This window comes from Octopus sinensis, linkage group LG18, assembly GCF_006345805.1.
Source record: "Octopus sinensis linkage group LG18, ASM634580v1, whole genome shotgun sequence".
In the NCBI taxonomy this organism is placed as follows: Eukaryota; Metazoa; Mollusca; class Cephalopoda; order Octopoda; family Octopodidae; genus Octopus; species Octopus sinensis.
Window position 1 is genome coordinate 21,809,661 of NC_043014.1, and position 24,072 is coordinate 21,833,732.

The 24,072-nt window shown below is 35.9% G+C and overlaps 1 protein-coding gene across 2 annotated transcripts in view; it reads right to left on the reverse strand.

Annotated features, from left to right (window-relative positions):
* The window catches only part of LOC115221532 (transmembrane protein 145), a 72,197-nt gene extending 49,223 nt beyond the window's left edge, over positions 1-22,974 (reverse strand). Inside the window, exon 1 of one of the 2 annotated variants that reach the window (XR_003882639.2) lies at positions 22,331-22,974. Coding sequence is in view for 1 of the 2 variants with exons in the window: in XM_029791734.2 (XP_029647594.1) it covers positions 22,331-22,495 (165 nt within the window). In the remaining variant the exon portion in view is untranslated. The remainder of the gene's footprint in view (positions 1-22,330) is intronic. The other variant, XM_029791734.2, reaches the window with a different exon arrangement.
* Positions 22,975-24,072: the final 1,098 nt, after the last annotated feature.

Consider the following 24,072-nt stretch of genomic DNA (forward strand, 5'->3'; position numbering starts at 1 on the left):
AGATAGAGCTATGTCCGTGCACATAAAAAAAAAGTACAATTATGTTAAAAGAAAAATTGGGCATAAGAAGAAGCAGATGCAGTGTGCAAAAAGAAAGACTATGCTGGTATGGACATGTGATGCACATAATAAAGAAGAGGTGATCATTTAATGTGGATGGAGCTTGGAGACATGTGACGAAGTTGTGAAAGCTGATCTTAGGTCTTTGAACTTTATGGAGCTGAAAAAAGACCAGAATAACTAGTGATATGCAGTACTCAAGAAAACCTACTCATTTCAGTGAATATACATGACTGGCACCTTGGCCAATTTGCTCATCAAGCCTTCCCCAGCCTCTCATCTTTCTACTACTGATCTAATCACTTGCCTATCAAGGCAGAACTACACTTTTCATCACATTTCATTTTCATCTTTTTCTGTGAAACCAGTTATCCTTCTCGCTACTCAGAACCACTTCACCTGACATTCATCGTTCATTCTTAAATTACGTCCCTTTCTTTATATTGATCACCCATCTGTACTACCAAATTATCTTCCCACTCTGCTAGACCACTTCTTGTTGACTAGACTCTTACCATACATTCTCTCACTCTTCCCATGCACATCAGTCTCTCTCCACACCCTTGTAATCTATCCACCTTTCTATACTGCCTGTTACTACCTGCTCTCCCATACCTGATTTCTAACTCATATTCATTATACGAAGGTTGGCTGAAAAGTTCATAGGCTGATCAAGATACTCTCATGGAAAGTGACCAGATGAGGTTTATTTTTTAACATAGTCCCCCTTGCACTCCACACACTTCTTCTATCGATGTTGCAGTGCTTGGATCACATAGGTGAAAAAGCTTCCATTCTGTTGGTCAAAAAAGTCATTAACAGCAGATATGATGCCATCACCATTGCAATAGTTGTTCCCAGCCAAGTGTTTTTTCATGTTGGGGAACAGATAATAGTCACATGGGGCCAAATCAGAAGAATAGGGAGGGTGACCAACCAGTTTAAAGTCAGTCATTCATAACAGCCATTGAAACCAAGGACTTGTGTGCTAGAACATTGTCCTGATGAAACAAAGATTTCTTTTGTGTAGTTTTCTTGGGCATTGATAGCCTTTAATAACTGCCTCTGCAAGTTGGCATAGTACTCTCCATTAATGGTGGGGTCCTTTTGAAGATAGTAAATAAACACAATGCCTTTTTCATCCCCAACAACTTAGGCCATTGCATTCCCTGCAGACGGAACGACCTTGCCTTGGCAGGTGAAATGACCATGGCAGGTGAGGACAGGTGTTTATACATCATGGATTATCTCTTTGTCTCTGGCTTAAAGTGATGAACCCAACACTCATCCTGGCTTAGGAAACGTTCAAGGAAACCAACCAGATCTGCTTCAAACAATATCAGATTTTGCTGTAATATGATCAGCCTGGTGTGCTTTTGATCAGGTGTTAGAAGACTTGACATCCACCAAGCAGAAACCTTTGTGATGTCAAGTTCATTGATGAGAATATTCTCAACTTTCTCACAAGATATGTTAACAGCATTGACTATTTGAGTTATAGTCAACTGCCTGTCATTCATCAGCATGTGATGAAGACAATCAGTGGTGGAACGTGCAGGATGTCCAGACCTTGGGTCATCTTCATGACTCTCCCTTCTGCTCCTAAATTCAGCTACCCACTTTTGCACTCTTGATAAAGCTGCAGAGCCATCCCTCTATGTAACAACCACATCAGCATGAATGTTGTTGGGTGCTATACCCCTTTCCTGCTGGTACTTCATAACATCATGACATCAAATTTTGTCGATTTTCGAGAGAAGTCACTACTAGTTACATTTGATGTCTTCTTTGAACAGTCAAATGTCAGTTTACCTGGAAAGAAACAATGCAGTTATTAATAAGAGCTGAAATTAATACATGCATGGTTTCGCAGCTCTAGTATCACTCCTTCATAGTCAGCCCATCTTTGTAGATCACTCTTCCAATCTTGTTTACTATTCACCACAGCCATCCTTCAAGCAAACCCAATTTTTATAGTTATCCCATACTCTTCATTACTCATCCCTCAACAATTGCTCATTATATTCCACCTCTCACTCAATCCCCATCTCTAACCCTCCCTCAGTTCTCCCCTTACACTCTTACAGTCCCTATTCACTCATCTTTTCTGTTCTTCTGTTTCCACTCAACTCTATCTTCTTGTACCTTGAGGGTTTAACCTGACCCCTATTACCACCATCTTAAACTTTCCAGCTACTCACTGATTCCTTCCACCCAATCTCGTATAATGGGAACAGCCACACATCTCCTCTACAGCAAGAAACCTTCTTTCATACCTTAACTTCTCATCACCATGCATTAAGTTGCCTCCTTCTCTAGTGTAGTGCAGTCAGTCAAAGATCTTAGTTTTGCAAGCTACATGGCAACTTCACTAGTGTTGATGCAATGAAAAAAGCACCAAGTACACTATAAAGTGGTTGGTGTTAGGGAGGAAGGACATCCTGTTGTAGAAATCATGCCAAAACAAACATTAGAGTGCAATGCAGTCCTCCAACTTATGGAACTCTATCAAACCATCCAACTCATACCAGCATGGAAGGCAGACATTAAGAGATGATGATATTATATATATATACTCTTTACTCTTTTACTTGTTTCAGTCATTTTGACTGCGGCCATGCTGGAGCACCGCCTTTAGTCGAGCAAATCGACCCCAGGACTTATTCTTTGTAAGCCCAGTACTTATTCTATCGGTCTCTTTTTGCCGAACCGCTAAGTGACGGGGACTTATATATATATATATATATAACATCAAATGTAGGATAAAATTTTTCGAAAAAAATTCTATCAATGGCCAGCATATTAAAAAATACCTTTAAAGGTTAAATTTATAAACAATTTATAAGTAAGGGCAAAAGAAAAAATTTCTAATGTTAAAATATGCTGAAACTAGACATAACGTCAATAACCATGTAATTTATCACTACAAGCATGCATTTTGAAGAAAGCCGTCGGGAATTTCTAAAAAATCCCATTATTACCATATCGGACCTGATTTCAGAGTTTGTTCATAAGAACTTTCCCTTCATCAGTGATAAATGCGGCAAAGAAATAAGTGAAATACTCACTTATACCCACGGAAGAAGCGAACACTAAGTCATGAGCAGAATTAAGTACCCCAAATATATCCAAAATAGAAACTCTCTAGCCTATCTCGAGATAGTGTTCACTTCCGGACTCTCTCACTTTATGAGAGTTTTTCAGTTCGAATCGCACGTGTCTCGTGGTGTGCTAGAGAGTTTCTATTTTAGATATATTTGGGGTACTTAATTGTGTTCGCTTCTTCCATGGGTATAAGTGAGTATTTCACTTATTTCTTTGCCACATTTATCACTGATGAAGGGAAGGTTCTTATGAACAAACTCTGAAATCGGGTTCAATATGGTGATAACGGGATTTTTTAGAAATTTCTGTAGGCTTTCTTCGAAACGCGTGCTTGTAGTGATAAATTACATGGTTATTGACGTTATGTCTATTTTCGGCATATTTTTGGCATTAGAAATTTTTTCTTTTGCCCTTACTTATAAATTGTATATATATATGTATATATATATATATATATATATATATATATATATATATATATATATATATATATATATATATATATGTCAGTGTTGACTATAATTTCTATTGAAAATCTGTAGAGATAACCTTAACATGTGATTTAATAGCACTGCTAACACAGTAGAATACAGTATTGACTTATAAAGCGTTTAATATACTTTGTAGTATATTATAGTTGGACAATGAAATACAGTGTCGCTACAAGTATTTAATATGTATGTACCAGCTGCCAAGAATGTGTTTAATATGTAAAATTGGTATATCCAATGAAGTTATGCTGCAATATTTAGTGGCTATTTAAGCAATGAGTTTGAGGATGGTTAATGGGTTGGATGTTACTCTGAAGGAGCAAGAAATCCTAAAATATCCCTATACACCTATTACTTTTCCATCTTCGATTACATTGTTTATAATTTCTGTAGAAAATCTGCAGAGATAAACCTATAAAATGTCCACATTGGCACATTCAGTTCTGCACAACACAACTGATTCTTCTAATGTCCATTGTCTCATCTATACTCTGTTGTTCATGCAGACTGACATTGCATAATCAGCAGAGCAATGCTGCTTTATTTCCTTCCAGATTTTGCATACTCTTCTGAATTCAGTACCCATATCTCAACATCATACAATATCACAATTCAACATACACAAGCATTACACAAATTACACAACCAATCGTTGCCAACAGATGTAGAAACCAGAGATAGAAACTATCTACTGCATACAAATAGCTCCCTGACCTCTTTTTTATTCCATCCTTTTGCAACATCTACCCCCATCACTGATTAAGTTAACTGAGGTAACAGAAACTATCAACTGCTTTTAATGAACTTTTAAGGCAGTTGAGAACATTTGTCTTTTTAGGGTCTCCTACTGCTCTGTCATGTAATTTCAGATGTGTGTATAACTTTAGGAATAGACATACTTAACATCAGTGTGTGTATGTATGCATGTGTATAGTGCATCCATGTGTGCACATATGTACAGTATACATATATGCATGAATAACTTTGTACATGTATGTGAAAAACTTCAGAAGTTTGTATGTATGCTATAATTTCAGGTAGTAGTGTATGCACATACATGTGTGTGTGTGTCTGTTTGTCTGTCTGTGCACACACATGCTTATACATGTAACTTCATACTGTGTTTAAAAAGCACATCATGAATCAATATCTGAACAAAGTAAATTGTCAACAAATGGACCTATCAAAGAGAATAGCTAAAATTATTTTGACAATAAAACATATTTACATATTATATACACACATCTATAAGAATAACAAAATATTGAGTAGTTAGTAACTATGAAGGCATATAAATAAATCTAAAGACATGACATGATGGATATACATATATCACCTTGGGCAAGTGTCTAGCCTTGGGTCGACCAAATCCTTCGAATGGATATGGTAGACAGAAACTTGAAGTAACCCATCATGTGTGTGTGTGTGTGTGTGTGTTTGTGTCTATACAGCTCAACAACCAGTATTGGGGTGTTTACAGGCTTAAAAAAAAAAGTACTGGTATTGATTCATTCAACTAAAGTTATTCTTCCAGGTGGTGCCCCAGTATAGTATGGCAGCAGTCTAATGACTGAAACAAGTAATAAAAGGTAAAAGGTTTGCCAACACGAGGATATTACTTCCACTCCCTTCCACCCTATAAATTAGCTCCCTTCAGCTTCTACCATCATATCTCTTATCTATAATCCTTGCCTCATAAAGTGGAAGAAAGGGAAAATGTTCAGATAAGCAACTCTTGTTTTCCAACCAGACACACATCTAATCCTCATTTTATAGCATCTCTTATTATAAAAGGCAGATTTTATCTGCCTCCCTTTGTCTCTTATAGAAATCTACAATATAGGATTTCTTCAATTACAATTTACCTAGCATTTTTAAGAGTAGAATACTGTGCCAGGTACAGTTTTTCAAATTTCACCCCCAATTAAGCAAAATTTCGAGAAAACTCACATTGTGATGTGTAAGTAATGTTCTTTTCTTAGTGTGAGCTACAGCACACACACACACACACACACACACACACACACAAACGGAGCGAACTGCTTCACTCATGCTATCACCCTAATTTCTCCTCCTTTCTCTTTGCAAGTGTGCAACGATTAAAGTGAAAGTATTTATATAAAACGGATGAACTGCTTCACTCATGCTATCAACATAATTTCTCATACTTTCTCTTTGCAAGTGTACCTTAAACCACTACTCAAAAAAAAAAAAACACAGCAAACAGAAACAAATAAATACATAACGATTTACTCCTCACACAATTTCTTCAATTAGAGTTTACCTATGATTTTTCAAAGTACTTCCATTCGGTCATGGCATACAAAATTTCTTTCAATTTCACCCCCATTTCAGAAAAAATTTGAGAAAACTAAATATTTTACCATTTCACTCTTTCACTCTGCATATTACTCCCACTTCCTCTTTACACACATAGACACGCAAATATATAAATAAAATTGTAAGCTAACGTGTGCGTGTGTGTGTGCATGTGTGAGGGTGCGTGTGCGTGTGTGTGTGTGCGTGCGTGTGTGTGAGTGTGTGACAGAGCCAGTCAGACTGGTCATCCTTTTTGCTAGAAGATCACCTATGGTCTTATATGCTACACCACTGGTTTTCAGTTCATATTAATCAAATTAATATTCACAACAAGAAGGACTATTCATTATAATACATCAGTTCCACACATTTACCCTGGTTCCATTTCGGACAACTGCACAAACATTTGCCATTTCACACATGTATGTAAACAAATTCCTTTCTTAAAAATTTTAATTCATTTTCTTTTTCAATTCATACAAAGTTTTTTAGGACGAATATAAGATCTAAAGTATATCCAAGCAGCAGAAAGATCGCCCAAAAGTGTATATAGATATTTAAATGTATTTATATATTCATCTATACACAGACGTATGTATAATGTGTGTGTATATATTTCCATACAGGTAACCATTCACTCCATACAAAGTTATTTAGGACGAATATAAGATCTAAAGTATATCCAAGTAGCAGAAAGATCGCCCAAAAGTGTATATAGATATTTAAATGTATTTATATATTCATCTATACACAGATGTATGTATAATGTGTGTGTATATATTTCCATAGACGTAACCATTCACTCCGCACAAAGTTTTTTAGGACGAAAATAAGATCTAAAGTTATCTCTAAGTAGCAGAAAGATCGCCCAAAAGTGTATATAGATATATAAATGTATTTATATATTCATCTATGCACACATGTATGTATAACGTGTGTGTATATATTTCCATAGAGGTAACCATTCAATCCATACAAAGTTTTTTAGGACGAAAATCTTTATATATAAAAGAAAGGTTGTGTGTCTGTCTACTCCGATTTAGATTCCTAACTACTCCCACATTTTGCGATGCAGTTTAACCAAATATCCCTATACATATAGTGTATGCACATACATGTGTGTGTGTGTGTCTGTTTGTCGTGATTCATATCGAGCCCTTCTAGGTATTAGCGCGCGTCTACGATGAGTCTACGATTTTACAAATAATTTACCATCATTTTTTTACATTTTAATGCATATTTTTTTTAATAAAGGGAAGTAACTCTCAAACTTCACACCAATATGCGTGCTCATATGCGGCGTAATATCACATCAGCAGCATTTCCTCACACCCTCCTCGCACTTGGCGAAGGCAAAATACCAGGGGATGAAAATGGTAATATTGCCATCGATTCCATTTGTACCATTGTTAAGATGCCTTCTGATCTCAGAGATGCAGTGTTCCCAGATCTACAAGCTAATTATCAGAATATGGATTGGATTGGCAAAAAGGCTATACTGGCCCCGAGGAATAAAACTGTTCACCATATTAATGATGAAATGCTAAAACTCATTCCTGGGGAAGTCTATGTATATCAGTCTATCGATACAACTCCTGACCCAGAGGATGTCATCAACTATCCAATAGAGGTACTCAATTCCTTTGAGCACCCTGGACTACCACCACACTTTCTCAAACTTAAAGTTGGTGCCCCTATAATGCTCATCAGAAATTTGGTTCCCCCAAAACAATGCAATGGCACACGTTTGATCGTTAAGTCCTTATCTCCCACCGTAAATTTATATCAATATTTGCCTGAATAATCATCATAATTCAGTACAATCATTAACAGTACTTTCAAGCAATTCAGCCCCGAGCAACGCCGGGCAATTCTGCTAGTTCATTATAATTACTATTATTATTCATTAATTTATCTATCTACCAACACAGTATTTTTTATTCCATGTCATATGTTATAGCAAACTATGTTCAATTCTCTCTCACTTTAATGATCATTATAATTATCATTATTGTTATTCATTTATTTATCAATTTAGTCACAAAGTTTAGCTTACTCCAGCTAAAGTTATAGTAAAGTCAAAAATTCAAAATGTTCAATTCTGTCTCACTCTATAGTACTCATTATAATAACCATTAGGGTTATTCATTTCACTATCTATTTAGCAGTATGTTATAGCAAATTTAAGAAATCCAATTGTTCAATTCTTTTTACTCTTGCTCTAAATCTCAAAAATTCCATTTCTTCATTTATTTTGTTTCGTTACCTGCTATCTTACCCAAACATTTCATTGTTTCCTCAACTGTAGCCCACTTCTCAAAAAATTTCACCACTCTCCCTTTCTCTCACTTTTGTAACCCACTTCATTTCCCTTGTTGATTGTTAATTAGTGGCTCGCATTATCTGTGGCAATACTACATCGGCTTTGGCTAGTGTTTTGCCATTCATGGTGCTCCCTGCTCACCAGCTATCCAAATTGATAGTACCTTGGTAGATAAAGCAATTAAGGGTATGCAGACATTGAAAGCCCCCAGCCCATCAGGAATCATTGCTAAGATGCTTAAAATATTATTAATTTTATGAAGTATAATTTTAAATTTTTAATGTTTAATTTAATGTTTAATTTAACACTTAATTTTAAGCTGATGTAAAATTAGATTAACAATATTTTGAAAAAGAACCTGAAGATGTGTTGGTAGAATTGAAAATCTGATGATGCATGTATATATTCATATGTATATGTATATATATTATAATCTTCCCATACTGAAACACATGGAGTTCCTTCAATAACTGATAATTTTAATTTTAGCATAAGTAGGAGGTAATTAAGGAAGTATATTATACCCTGCTGGAATACTGGTTATATCCTTTTAGGTATTATTTTGTGATGTGCAAATAGATACCATGAGTTTATCTTCAGATATGCTCATTAGGTTATTCTTTTTATATTATCTGAAATAGAATACCCGCATATCTATTAAACCCCCAAACTGAATTATTATTGATTTCTATTATATACTTCGCATATTTCTAGATAAATATATAAATACTTGATAAAAAAGACCCCACTGTATGATATGCAGACGCATGTAATGCTAAAGGGTTGTACCTGATTGATTTGGAAATTCGTTTTCCCAAATCATTTAAAGGTATATATACATCCACTACATATGTAGAAAATCGGTGTGTGTTTGTTTGTAGCATTGTTAGCTAACTCCACTTACATTGTTTTATTGATTTTGATGTAATTGACTTGTGAACAAAACTCATGTCTGGAAACCTCATGACATACTTAGATTGCTGAAAAAAATTGATAATACGGCTGGAAGGGACCTTTATATCTACCTCATATAACTATTTTTTAACACCCAAGGGAAATAACCCATACCACCTGCACAATATATTTTTTAAACTGAGTCTATGTATTGAACTATTGTTTTATCAATGTTTGTGGATGTATGCATTTGCCTCCTTCCTCTATTTTATTTCAATCTGGTGCAGCCTTCGGGCTCCCCAGACCCCAGTTGAACCGTCCAACCCATGCTAGCATGGAAAGCGGACGTTAAATGATGATGATGATGATGATGATTAAAATGAACTCAGCCTAGGAAAAAGATATACAGTAATGCTTTGACATATGAGTTGATTTGTTCCCAGAGACCATTAGTAAAGCAAAAACTCATAAAGCAGAGCAATAATTTCCTAAAGTAGCAATGTTATAAATTGTAATTTATTACCAGAAAAATATTTTACCTATAAAATTCATAATACTCGTAAATATATGGCAATAAAACAACAGTAGATGTAAAGAATATTTTATGCAAAGTAAAAAGAGTGTCAAGATCATTTTTAAGAAAAAAATATTAGTTATTAAAATTGTTTTCTGAATCACTTTCACTCGCACTAGACTAGCATACTCGATTGTAGGTGGACTTGTAGATTTCTTTTTAAAGAAAACAAATCTAGAGTTGTTGCTCCTCATTTACATTAATTTTTATACCCACTTACATGTGTGTATGCAAACATGTATATATATATGTAAATTTATTCTTCTTTTTTAAATTTTTATTTGTTTCAGTCATTTCATTGCAACCATGCTGGAGCACCACCTTTAGATGAACAAATCGACCCCAGGACTTATTCTTTGTAAGCCTAGTATTTATTCTATCGATCTTTTTTGCCAAACTGCTAAATTATGGGGATGTAAACACACCAGCATCAGTTGTTAAGTGATGGTGGGTGCACAAACACAGCCACACGCACATACACACAAACATATATGATGAGCTTCTGTCAGTTTCTGTCTACCAAATCCACTCACAAAGCTTTGGTCAGCCCGAGGCTATAATGGAAGACACTTGCCCAGTAGGATTGAACCTGGGACCATGTGGTTGGTATGCAAGCTACTTACCACACAGCCACATTTCTAAATTACCATTCTCACATTTTTTTTTTTAGAATATATAATTAAATTTTCAACAACTAAGCAAAAATCTAACTTGTAGCACTTGTACCTTAAAATATTTCTCCATTCATTCAAAATGAACCATCATGCCAAAAGAAAATTAAAAAAACACAATGAACAAGTGCAAAAGTAATAAAGATGTGTACAAATTTACAAACTGGAAAACTTACACTAAAAATGATCAACTGATCCAAAAGCAAGAAAGGAAAGAAAGAGAAGAAGCAAAAATTCCAAGACCTATAAAACCTCACCAGCAAAGAATTCAACAGCTACTTTTGAACTCTATCAAAGAGGGGTAATGAAAATTTGGTGCTCCTTTGACATGTGATCTACAAGGGAGATTACTTTAGGTTACTTTTTAAATTATTTTGTACATAATTAGCATTGTAAACGTATTTTTCAAAATTCTTGCTATTTTAATAAGAAAACCATATAATAATTAAAATGAGCATGTGGATCACATGGAAAGTAGCACTAACACAAAGTAAACTAAAAAGTAACCTGAAGTAATCTCCTTTTAAACTGCAGATCACAAGCAAAGTGACGTGTTTCTTTTTCTTAAGAAATTATGTGAATTTAGTGCTGGTTTCTTGTAAAAATGCAACATCCTCCATCTTGTTGCTAATCACATTGTAAAAACTTTAGCCAACACCTGTAAGGATTTTAAAAATTGAAAAGTAAACTAAAGTAATCTCCCTTGTAGATCACACACCAAAGGAGCACTGAAAATTTTGATACTTCAAGAAATAGTGAAAAGTAAATATAACTGTTTTTATGAGTTCTTCAATGGCTAAAATGGATTTTCTATGATGTAACTGTTGTATAGTACTAGATACAAGTGATCACTCAACTTAGATACTCAAAAAGACAGGATGGCCATGACTGGTCAGTCTTTGATCAAAGGTATACACAATCAAGTTTGACCTGACATTATACAACAATACAATTGTAAAGCAAATGAGATAACCACTATCAGACAGAAATAGTAGCCAAATTTCCCTCAAATCACACTCTATCGTCCTAGGTTCTCAGCAAGTAGGAAAAAGATGAGATGGTCACAACTAAAAGACTTAGATTTAAAAAATGGTTAAACTAAAGCATTTGACCCAAGCAAAACGAATATGAAAAATAAATGCACCCTCACGAAAGGGTGGGTGGGGGAGAGGACTCAGAAAATTCACATCATGAATGTTCTGAGTTGCCGCACCAGAGCCAAGAAACAAAAGAAAAATAGTGTAATAGGTGTAAAACAACTTGTTCTAAACGAATATGAGAAAAAAATGCCCACTTGCAAAATTAGGGGGAAGGCTCGGAAAATTCACATCGTCACACCATGGCCTTTAAACTATAGTGTTTGACCCTAGCCAAAAAAAAAAAGAAAAAATAGTGTAATTGGTGTAAAACAATTTGAAGAGCAGATGTTTGTAAGCCATTCAAGAACACACACACACACAAAGAGAAACAGTTGGTTCACTGCAACATTTAAATCTCATTTAAATCTCGATATTTTTGCTGCTTTGAAACCGAGACTTGTTCGCTGACAAAACAGAGGCAACACAAGTTTTTGTCATGGTTTTGCCATGGTTTCAAAGAACAAAAATATTTAGACACAAACGAAATTTAAATTTTGCAGTGAAAGTAACAGCTTTTGTTGTTCTGGAATTGCTTACAAACATCTTACAAACTGCAAATTCTCTTAAATATTCAACCTTACCCTGCCCCTATTTACAAAACTTGCCACTCTTTTTAATTTTTTTTTCTCTTTAACATGCCTTTAAATTGTTATGTTATAGAAATAATTATAACCTGGAATATATATATATATATGCATATATAAGAAATATATATATATATATATTTATATATATATATACATGTATAGAACAGACTTCTTTCAAACTGAAAGTATTCCCTCACATTACAATAGAGACGTAATACTGAAATAGTGTAAGAGATGAGATTGCTCTGGGCTCACATTAGGCAAGAAGTTGGAAATTTTGGGGGCCCATGACACTGCATGGACCTTGGCTTGAAGCCTGCTACTTTAAGTAATTTATTTCAAGTTTATGTATATACTAGCAGTATCGCCCGGCGTTGCTCAGGTTTGTAAGGGAAATAACTATAAAGCATTTTTAGAGAGTTATAGCCAAAAAATAGCAAAAAAATGGTAAATTTTTTTTGAGTTAAAAAAGGTGGAGTTGCGTCCCCTAGACGGTCTGTGGTTTGGGTTTCTGATTCTCGACCCCATGTCGAATTTATCGATTTCTTTCAGAACTGGGGGAACTTTTCAAAATTTTCGCTGCGTTAGTTTTGAATTATGACATTGGGCTATGTGTGTGTCAAGTTTCATCAGAATCGGTTAAAAGCCGTGGTCAGAGTGAGGGTACGAGAAAACAGACACACAGAAAACGCACAGACAAACTGCCGTTTATATAGAGAGAGATGTGTGTATAAGCCAATGAAGGAGACCTCCACATGGTAGGTAGACGTAGCTAGACCTGGTAGAAATAGTAGCCAAATCTCCCTCAAAACACCATACTGTCTTAATCTGACAATCCTGCCTATTGTGTAGTTTTAATGATAAACTGTAACTAAAGAATAAGATTATTAACCCCAACATTTTAAGCGTTTAAATAGCAATAAAATTTTTTTCTCTTTTTTTGTTTAATTAAAATGGTTGACCTTTAACTCGTTTTTCATAGAGAGCAAAGAAGAGAGACAGCATAGCGATGGTTTTGGCTGATTGTCATCCTGTACTCCCCTTGTTGCTAGCGAAATGGCATGTGCCGGCTGTCTGAGCAACTGGTTGCTTTTTAATGGCAGAACAAACAGGACAAAAAGATTACAAAAATAGCGATTTGAAGTTAACAATTCGAAAATCTCATGTATCCATGCTTAAAATTTCAGCATGATCGGATGAATAATGCTTGAGTTATAAGTGCACAGACAGACAGAACAGAATTTATATATATATATCATCATCATCATCATCATCATTTAGCATCCGTTTTCCATGCTAGCATGGGTTGGACGGTTCAACTGGGGTCTGTGAAGCTGGAAGGCTTCATCAGGCCCAGTCAGATCTGGTAGTGTTTCTACGGCTGGATGCCCTTCCTAACGCCAACCATTCCGTGAGTGTAGTGGGTGCTTTTTACGTGCCACCCGCACAGGTGCCAGACAGAGCTGGCAAACGGCCACGAACGAATGGTGCTTTTACGTGTCACCGGCACGGGGCCAGGCGAGGCTGGCAACGGACACGAATGGATGGTGCTTTTACGTGCCACCGACACGGGGGCCAGACAGACTGGCAAACGGCCACGAACGGATGGTGCTTTTACGTGTCATAATTATTATTATTAGAAAGGAGCAAAAATATCACATCACTGGTACTCACAGTTCCACATTCCTGTTTGTTAGACAGTTTGGGTTAGAATGGCGCAAGATAAAGTTAAATGCTGAAATACAATTACTTTGATAGATACACATTTGAAAATGGCTTTGTTTCATTGGTCCTTTCAACTAATGGTCTTTTCAATAACCGATTGAGTGAAATAGGAAATTGTGGTTTAAAATAATATTATTATAATAATCGACGAAGAATCTTAATTCAAAAATAGCTTATAAAGAAGGAAAAAACCCTGAATACCCAGGGTAAATAATTTGCTGTAAAAATACTAATAAATTCTATTGAACCTTTGGAGGGGTATTATGGCGGTAATAAAAGATATATCCATTTCAAATATTTTCACACTAGATTACGTATACATTTAGCAATATATACACATACCAAACAATCTATAATATACACATATACACTAAACATACACAGGTGCATGGTTACATACATATATAGGCAAAGCATAAATATATAAAAATGCATATATATATATGTGTGTGTGTGTGTGTGTGTGTGTGTGTGTGTGTGTGTGTGTGTGTATGTGTGAATGTATATACGCAAGGTATGTATACCTGCGTGTACAGGGCAATAATACATACAGATACGCGTATATATGGATGTGCATGTGTACATATACATGTGAGTACAAGTTCTATATGTAGATATTGATATGTATACATCTTCACATATATATTTTCTTCTACTACTAAGCACTGACCTGTCCAACCACTTAATCTATATTCCTAAATTTTTCATTCCATACTACTACTCCTCTCTCGGTCCCATCACTTAGACTGTATTGCTACATAACTGACACTCCCTTACCTTTTACATTATTATACCTCTTTCTATCACTCCCCCCCATTCCTTCTATCTCTTTACACTCTAATACCTTTCTCTCTCAATCACCCTCATCTCCCCATTCTTACTTTTAAATTATCTTGACTGACCAATAACTGGTATACTCCTTGTTTTTCTTTTTCCTTTTTTTTCTCTTTTCTTTATTCCTCTCTTCTTGTTTTTGATTTGACCTTACAAATACATTCCCTACTTTTAGGTCACTTTAAATAAAACCTTTGATTCAATAGCACTGTGTACAAACTCTATACTTGGAATGACCAATTTTAAATACTATTGGATTTTACTCACAAGATATTGGAATCTTATATGTATACCATTCATTCTGCCTAAATAATGGATCTACAAATGCAATATCCCTGCATATCTCACACCTATTTTCATTCCTCCACTTCATTCTCTATTTCATATCTTATCTAAATTAACTATTGCTTAACCATTTTCTCACACCGTCTCCGATGAAGGGATATAATAAATATCCTGGAAACAGCTGTAAGACCTTCTATTTATAAATGTTCAAAAATCTTCACAGCCTTGGTTTTTTTTTATCTCATACTGAAAAAAAAATTATGTATGTATGTATGTATGTATGCATGCATGCACACGCATGCAAAGAAAATCTCTTGGCATATGCTTATGCAAGTTAGTTGTTACATGTGAAAGATAAAGAAGGAAAAAAATCAGATAAGTGGGGGGGGGGAGAAAACAGTGGAAAAAAAGAAAAAGAAGAAACAGAAAGTTAGAGAAGGAAAGAGAAAAAATACTTAGGAAAAGATAGTTGTAAAATGATGTTTTGCACGACAAACACATATAAAAATGCACACAAAGCTACATGTATTTCTACATAAATTCAAATACACACACATAGATACACATACATATATACAAAAAAAATATGTATGCATATATCACAGCATTGGTTTCTCCAGGGGTTCTCTTTCCATTTACAAGTTCCCCATATAGCATCAGTTTAGGGATCCTGCTATCCTTCATTCTAATAAGGTATCTGGTCCAATGTAACCAGTGCTTGTGCACCATCACCTCAATACTCGAGATATCAGCTGTCCTCATGGCCTGTATGCCTGGAGTTTTTAAGGTCCATCCAACATCCAGAATAAGTCTGAGACATCTCTGATGAAACCGTTCAAAGGCCCTTACATGACGTTTGTAAAGGGTCCATGTATCACATGAGTAAAAGAGCAATGTCAGTATATATGCACAGTACACAGCGATTTTTGTTTGACTTCTGATGCCGTGCTGGGACCAGACACGAGACTGAAGAGACCAGAAGGAATCAGTTGCTCTCTGCAGCCTGAAAGATATTTCCTCATCCAGGGAACAAGAACAGTTAAGTGCACTGCCCAGGTAGACAAACTAATCTACCACATTCAGAATTGTTCCGTTAACCAAGATAGCTGGTTCCACATATGGATTTCCTGGTGCAGGCTGGAACATTACAACAGTTGTGTCCAAGCTAATGCTGAGTCCAAAAGCCTTGCAAGAATCAGAAATATGATTCATAAGTATTTGAATGTCATCCACAGTATGAGTGACTAAGTCACAGTTATTTGCATAAAGGAGGTCATGAATAAGAGACTAAAAAAACTTTTGAATTGGCAGCAAATTGGCGCAGATTAAGGAGGTGGCCAGAAGATCAATAACTGACATATATTCCCAGAGAGCGAACTTTAGCAAAAGCATGAGTAAAAGCCGCAGCAAAGTACAAAGAAAGAGATTTGGTGTATGGATGTCAGCCTGCTTGACACCATTCTCTACAGGAATGGGTCCCACCATGCCTCCACCAAGATTGTCTCAAGCATCCATCCCATCATAAAATGATTTAATTATAGATACAAACTGATCTGGACATCCAAGCTTGCCAAGCTTTTTCCATCAAAAAGCCCTACATACAGTATCAAAGGCCTTCGTTAAATCAATGGACAAGGACGTCATTTAGTAGGCACCTATTCAAGCAGGTAAAAATATTTGCCAGAACCTTGCCAGCAGCTGATAGTAGAGCAATACCGCTGTAGTTACCACACAATGTTATTGCTCCTTTTCCTTTATAGTGAGGAAGAATAATTGCGTCCTTCCAGTCCTTAGGTATTGCACCAACCCTCCAAATTGCACATGAAGGGACTGTATGATGTAATCACCACCAAATTGCAAGACCAGTACAAATGCCATCATTTCCAGATACCCTACCAAGAGTCAATTTACTTATTGATATCATTACTTCATCTATTGAGGGCATGGAATTTAAGGAGCCAATGATAAGTCTTTGTAGCATAGTATCCATCACTGTTTCATCCACAACTGACCCATGGGTTTCGAAGTTCAGAGACGTGTTCGATCCAACGACCTGCAATTTCTGTTGATTTAGTAAATAGAGTGGAAAATCCTTAGAAAGCAAAGGAGCTGATGTGGAGCTCTTAGGCCCATAAACTTGCTTCATAAGATGGTAAAGCTTCTTGCTGTCATTTGCATCAGCAGCAGCCTGAACATCACAAGCAAGATCCTCCCACAAAGTGTTCTGCATCTTCCTGAGAGATCGCTACAGTAGTGATTTTACACTGCTATAGTGGGCAAGTACTAGATTTCCCTGCACAACAGAAAGTTTTCCCCATGCTGCAGTATGTGAGTCAGAAGCTCTTTCCTCAACACAGCATTATATATCTTGTAGACATTCAGACACTGGAGAATGCTGACTGGCCCTCTCCTCTCTTTTACTCTAATCATCATCTGGAAGTTTGCTCACACCAGACTATGGTCTGTCCAACATTCCGATCCATGAAAAGACTTGACATTACAAATGTCATAGATGTCACACTTGTGGATGATGACATAATCCAGCAAGTGCCAAACTTTAGACCTTGGATGCATCCACATTGTCATGTGATCACCTTTGTGCATAAAATGAGTGCTTGCGATGTAAAGTCCATGTTCATCGTGAGCTCCAGCAGCATGAGACCATTACTGCTCATGTTCCATACTCCAAAACATTGTAGAGAGTTCCATGTTTGCCAGTCAGTTCCAACTCTGGCACTGAAATCCCGCGTGAGCACTCACACACGTACACACATATTTTCCAAAAAAAACTGAATCTGTGAACTTTATTTTAGAACTGTAATCTCCTTCTGAAGAATAAAGCTCAAACAGAAATGTTATGGTTGATTACATGACACAAAACAGAAGAGGGCAATAAAAACCGAAAACAAAGAAACTGAAATTTTCAAAATTTTTTATGTTTATTTAATTATAATCTTCTTTGTTGAAAGCAGAAATACCAAGAAAGAAAACAAAATAATAATTGCGGAGAGATTATTCCAAAGCTTTGCCAAATAATTACCAAGACGAAGGTATGTACATGTATGTTTGCACAAATTTTTTTTCATATTCATTTTCTACACGTTTTTTTTTTTTTACACCTATTAGGCTGCTTCTTTCGTTTTGGTGACTGGGCGCTAAACTAGATCCTGAAAATTATGAGGGAAAAAACGGATCATATGAACTTTCCGACAGTCCTCTCCGCACATATTTCTTTATAATCGTAATCTATGCTGTTTGAAAGGTGTTTCTATAAAATTTCATTGAAAGATATCCATTTTCCAGAAAGTTGAAGGAAAAACGGATTGTATGAATTTTCCGAAATCCTCTCTCCACCCCTTCCAAAAATATTTTCCCCAGAAATTTCGTTATAATTTTAATTTGTGCCATTTGAAGGGTATTTCTATAAAGTTTCATAAAATATATCCATTTTCCTGAAAGTTATGAGGGAAATATCGGATCTTGTGAATTTTCCGAAAGTCCTCTTCCCACCCACCCCGTTCGTTTGCGTAAATTTTTGTTTTCTACACATTATTTTACACCTAGTAGGCTGTACATATTTTTTCCCCGTGACCGGGGCTTAAACAGTATATTGACCTAATCTAGTTCTATGATAATTTAGTTCTATGATAAACACGGGATGTTTACGGCCAGAACGCCTTTGATCATTGATCTTCTCAGTCATAACTAGCTACGAGCTAAATAACTAAAAATGTGTGGCTAAATATCCCTCAAATCACACCCCTACATCTTTAAAAAAAATAGATAAACAGATACGCTCACGGCTGGAGCAACTTTTATCAATAAGAGTCGACATGCAACTAAGAACTAAAAATTTATCGAAGTGCGGAATATGGCCTCAACGAAATATGGTATTGCAGGGTTCAGGCATAAGCTAAAAGCAAGCTTCAACTTTAAACCTCACAAATAAAAGCATTTAGGTTTTTGATTTTTATGAGACCATCTGGTGTAAGTTTAAAAATGTAGCATGCACGTCTAAATCCGACACAGGATGTATGGATTATGAGATATTGGAAACAACGTAGCGTGTAAGACCAAAACTGAATATTTTAAGGAACTCAGTAAAATACTGGCGTCAAAAAATCGTTTAATTTGTTAATCGTATGTTTAACAGCGTCTTTCAACAAGGGCGTCCTGCGTCCACTGGACCTGCTAAAAATAGCAATCAAATCTCCTTAAAAATCACACACCTTGGATAACATAGTCATGAATATATAAAAACACGGAATGTTTACGGCTGGAACGTTTTTTCGTTGTTTTTTATTATCATAGAACTGTTCGATCAGCGTTGACCTAGGGCTAAATAACACCTGACCCTTTAATTTGCTATAGTACGACTCAGCCTACAGAGACTAGCAAACTTAAAAATTAAAACTGAGTAGGAAAATGTGCACTAAAGACAAGTATATTAACCACATTAAGTAACAATAATTTCTTACACAGACACAAGGCCACGATTTTGTTTTTATCACATCAACTCAGTACTTTACTAGGATGGTAAATTTTGGGAAGTACACCCGCATGTACTAAGAAGAAAAAAAAAGACCTCGGATTTTTTTGCATGAAATCAAATTTCCAGTGATTCCGGGATGGAGGGGGGGGTCTGGTTTCCCACCCCACCTCTTTTTTTCCGAATAAAAATAAGGGGCTTGCGGCATATTAGGGGGTCAGAGTGCTTGATCCCATGCAAAAAATCGAGGTTTTTTTTCTTAGGGAAACGCGTGCAGGTGTACTTCCCAAAATTTACCAAATTAGAACTACATTTGGATCTTTTCAGTTTGAACGGCAGTTTTTTCTAGCGGTGTCATATGAAATTGTCACCCATAATTATGACCCTAGTATCGATCTATTGCATTTCAATCTATTTTAGGGTTAGGGTGGGGGGAAGGGTATCTTTTTTCTTCAGAAATGTAAAAAAAAACAATCTGTTTCTTAAACGAGGGACATATTCATAGGACACAGAATGTTTTCACCTCAAATACACGTCATTGATTGGTTGAAATTGCCAAACTTGAAGAAAATATCTTACAAACATCTTACAAACTATAGAATTTTCTCAATAAAGCCAAGAGAAAAAGATGTTTTATAAACACATTCTACCAGTATACGAAGTTTAAAATTTTTTAGTTACCTAGAAATTATGTTAAAAACTGCCGTTCAAACCGAAAAGATCCCTTATATTTTACTAATTCTGAAAGGATGAAAGTCAAAGTAGATCTTGGTTGGATTTGAACTCAGAACGTAACGAGATGTAAAAAATAAATACCTCAGGGCAGTTAAAATGGTGATAATCTATGTCGGTCCTTTCTGTTTCAGACAAAGAAAGGAATACGTCTGATTGTTCTTCCGGTACACGAACTTCACTGTGCGAAGCAGCTTTAGCTGTCAATGGAATGCTGAAAACATCAGCAAAAATCCTTCCAATCGTATCCCACCGTCTTCAAAAGAGGACACACAAAATGTGGTCCTAGATACACTACAACGGGGGAGGGGACGGTATACTGAAACTTGTTCAATAGAGGCTGATCAGGAATTCAATAACACAACCTCCATAAAAAAAAGTATTAACATAGGCGCAGGCATCGCTGTGTGGTAAGAAGTTGCTTCCCAACCACATGGTTCCGAGTTAAGTGCCACTGCGTGGTACCTTGGGCAAGTGTCATCCACTATAGCGACGGGCTGACCAAAGCCTTGTGAGTGGATTTGGTAGATGGAAACTGAAAGAAGCCCGTCGGACGAAAGGACAGACAGATAGATAGGTGTGTGTGTCTTTGAGTCTGTGTTCCCGCCATCACAGCTTGACAACTGGTGTTGTGTGTATACTAAGCGGTTTGGCAAAATAAACCGATAGAATGAGTACCAAGTTTTAACAAATAATTACTGAAGTCGATCATTCGACTAAAAATTCAAGGCGATGTTTCAGCATGGACGCAGTCTAATGACTGAAACAAGAAAACAGTAATTTTGGCTACCAAATCCTAAAGTTTTTAATAATCTTATAAATAATAATAACCATCAAGTTAACACAATATAGCATTTCACTTCAAAACATTATCAATTTCCAACTTGTCTATTGAATCGTTCTGAGAGGTGGCGAATATTCGGAACTCTAAATTAGAGGCGTTTGAAACAAGATTGGACTGTGCTTGTGAGAATAAAGAGCAAAGATTCAAACCAAAAGTAAAAATACTTATCCAACTTGACAATCGCAAAATAATACCAAAATGTGAAAGAACTTCAGCTAGGTGTAACCTAGATGAAACCTATTTCCAAGTCACCTATTACTAATACCTGTAATCGCTATGAAAAATCATTTATGTAGCATTCACAAATTGATTATTACTTCCGTCATATGCGGAGTCTGTTCCCTACCTCTCTCTCTCACTCTCTTGTGTAGCTTCATCTATAATGAATCACAAAAAGTCCATGACACTCTGCCACCAATTCTGACGTTACCTAATCTCGACCGTAAATATTTAAGTTATCCTCGCTTTTACGGTCCTAAACTGAAATTGGTCTTTTGAATAGAGGACCGTAAAAGCGAGGATATCCAATATTTTTGTTCGCTACTTTCTGTTTATATATTGCAACATGCTGTAATTTCGTGGTTGAAATGAACGAAATGAAGTGAAAACAGTCAGTTTGCACCTCCAGTACTTTGATAAAGACAATTTCAATAATAATCAATAGGCTCAGAAGAACAAGTTAGGTGATTTTGGTTTCCGCTGCCAGTTAAATAACTACATGTGTGAAAACGAAGCTCCCTGATTATTTTTTCACACGTTAGTTTACAATATATAATAATGACAAGGCGGCAAGCTGGCAGAATCGTTAGCACACCGAGCAAAAAATGCTTTGCGGCATTTCGTCTGTCTTTCGAAAGTCAGTCAATAAAATAAGTATCAGTTAAGTGCTGGGATCGATGTAATCGACTTACCCTCTCCCCCGAATTTGCTGGCCTTGTGCCAAAATCTGAAATTACTATATAACAATAATCCTCTTTCTACTATAGGAACAAGGCATGAAATTTGGAGGATGGGGCTAGTTGATTACATTGATCCCGATGCTCAAATGGTAATTATTTTATCAAATCCCGAAAGATTAACAGGTAAAGTCGACTTCGGTGGTGTTTGAACTCAGAACGTGAAGAGCCAGAAGAAATGCATCGATACGATAACGAGCCAACCAGATCGGCAATCATACAAATATAACAATAACTTAATGTCAACAAATAAATAAGTTATACAGAAAAAATAATAGAAACATCATGAACAAAGGTCTTACTTCCTTGGTGACTAAATGTCCAGTAACACGCTTCATGTCAACGCATTTGCTACAGGAAACAACCAGAAGACAGAGCCACAAGCAGTAACATTTTTTGTTCATGTTGGAGCTGAAACGAAAAGTCCATTCAACGGTTTCCTTCAAGGCAACACCAAGGTCCCTCATTTTAAATGTTTCGCCATTTTCTATGTCATTGCCTACTGTTATTCTTCTGTTATATAATGAAGTTTTGTTGTTAAGTAGAGTCTGATTAAAGCGAGTCTGAGCTTGTAGTAAGGCAATTAAAACATGGACAGTTCGGTCCACTCATCTCTGTACTTTCCAGCTAACATCATCCAATATGATAGAGAAATACATCAAACGCAACAATGGCCGCTAAGAAAAATCCACGACACTCCTTACCGTCTTCCCTCTTTTTTTCTCTTTCACTTTCTTTCTCTTTCTATCATTTGTGTATGTGCGTTCTCCGCTCTTTCTTTTTTTCTCATGTCATTGCCCCCTTTCTCTTTTGTTTCTGTACGTCAGTTACTTTTCTGATGCTCTTTAACATTCTTCTCTCTATTGATCAATCTAAATATGAAGTAGTAATTCATCTGTCTGTCTATTTATCTATTGCCCCACCAATCAATCTCTCTGCTTACCTTACCTATAAACATATCTACGAATCTTTTTTCTTATTTTGTTTTATTATTTATCTTTATAAGCAATAACATATTTGTTTTGTGTTGTTAATATCTATTAGTCGCTGTATGTATTGATGTTATTGTTACTGTTGTCATTATTTTTTGTTTGTGTTTCTGTTGCTGTTAGTTTTAATTTGTTGCCTAGCAATCACTACCAATCCTCATTAACTTGAGCATTGAAATAAAATATCCAACCATTACAGGGAAGAGTCCTCACCTCCCACTACTACCTCTGTTTGTGTCCCCCCCCCCCGCTTTAAAACAAATTATCTCTTCCCATACAAATACATTATGTATGTGTATATGTATGTATATACACACACACACACACATTAATGTGTATTTATGTATGAATCTATAGATATTTCATTTGTATGCATACGCACACATACACAGCCATACCACTTGATACTTTCCCGAAGATTTACCGCTAAACGAAACAGCGCTTTATGGGGTCATTAAAACATAGACTCATTGTTTAATAGACTAATTTGACATGAACATAAAAGATGATAGACATCGCCAATCGACTGAAAAAATTTATCGGGAGACTTGCTATCACACCCTTTAAGCAATTAACTTTAGATAACTTCATACAATGTGTCTTACGATAAAGTTAGAAAACAAATTTAAAATTCAGTGTTATAAAATTAAACATACAACAGGTTGAGTTAATCAACTTTATTGACAATTTACACATACCTTCTCACCATAAATTATGTTCAAAATGCAAAATGAGAGGAAAGAAATGATTATTTGAAATGTGAGTCCGAGCTGTGGTTTTTCTTTATGCAGCGATGGCTGTCTTTCGAAAATTCTCTTATCTGCGTTTTGGCTCTTGTAAATAGATCATGGTAGCAGGACATCAAGTCCAGAATCCTTTTTTATTTGATTTTATTATTATTTTTTTTCCTTGCTGCTACGCTCCCAATCAAAGTAACTCAGTAAACTGATCCATAACTTCCGCAATTTTAATGAGGCTATTACTGAGGAATTCAGCAGATAAAATTTTTTTCTCGTTATTACTAGTCAACAGCAGGATCTTCGACGCTTCAGTTG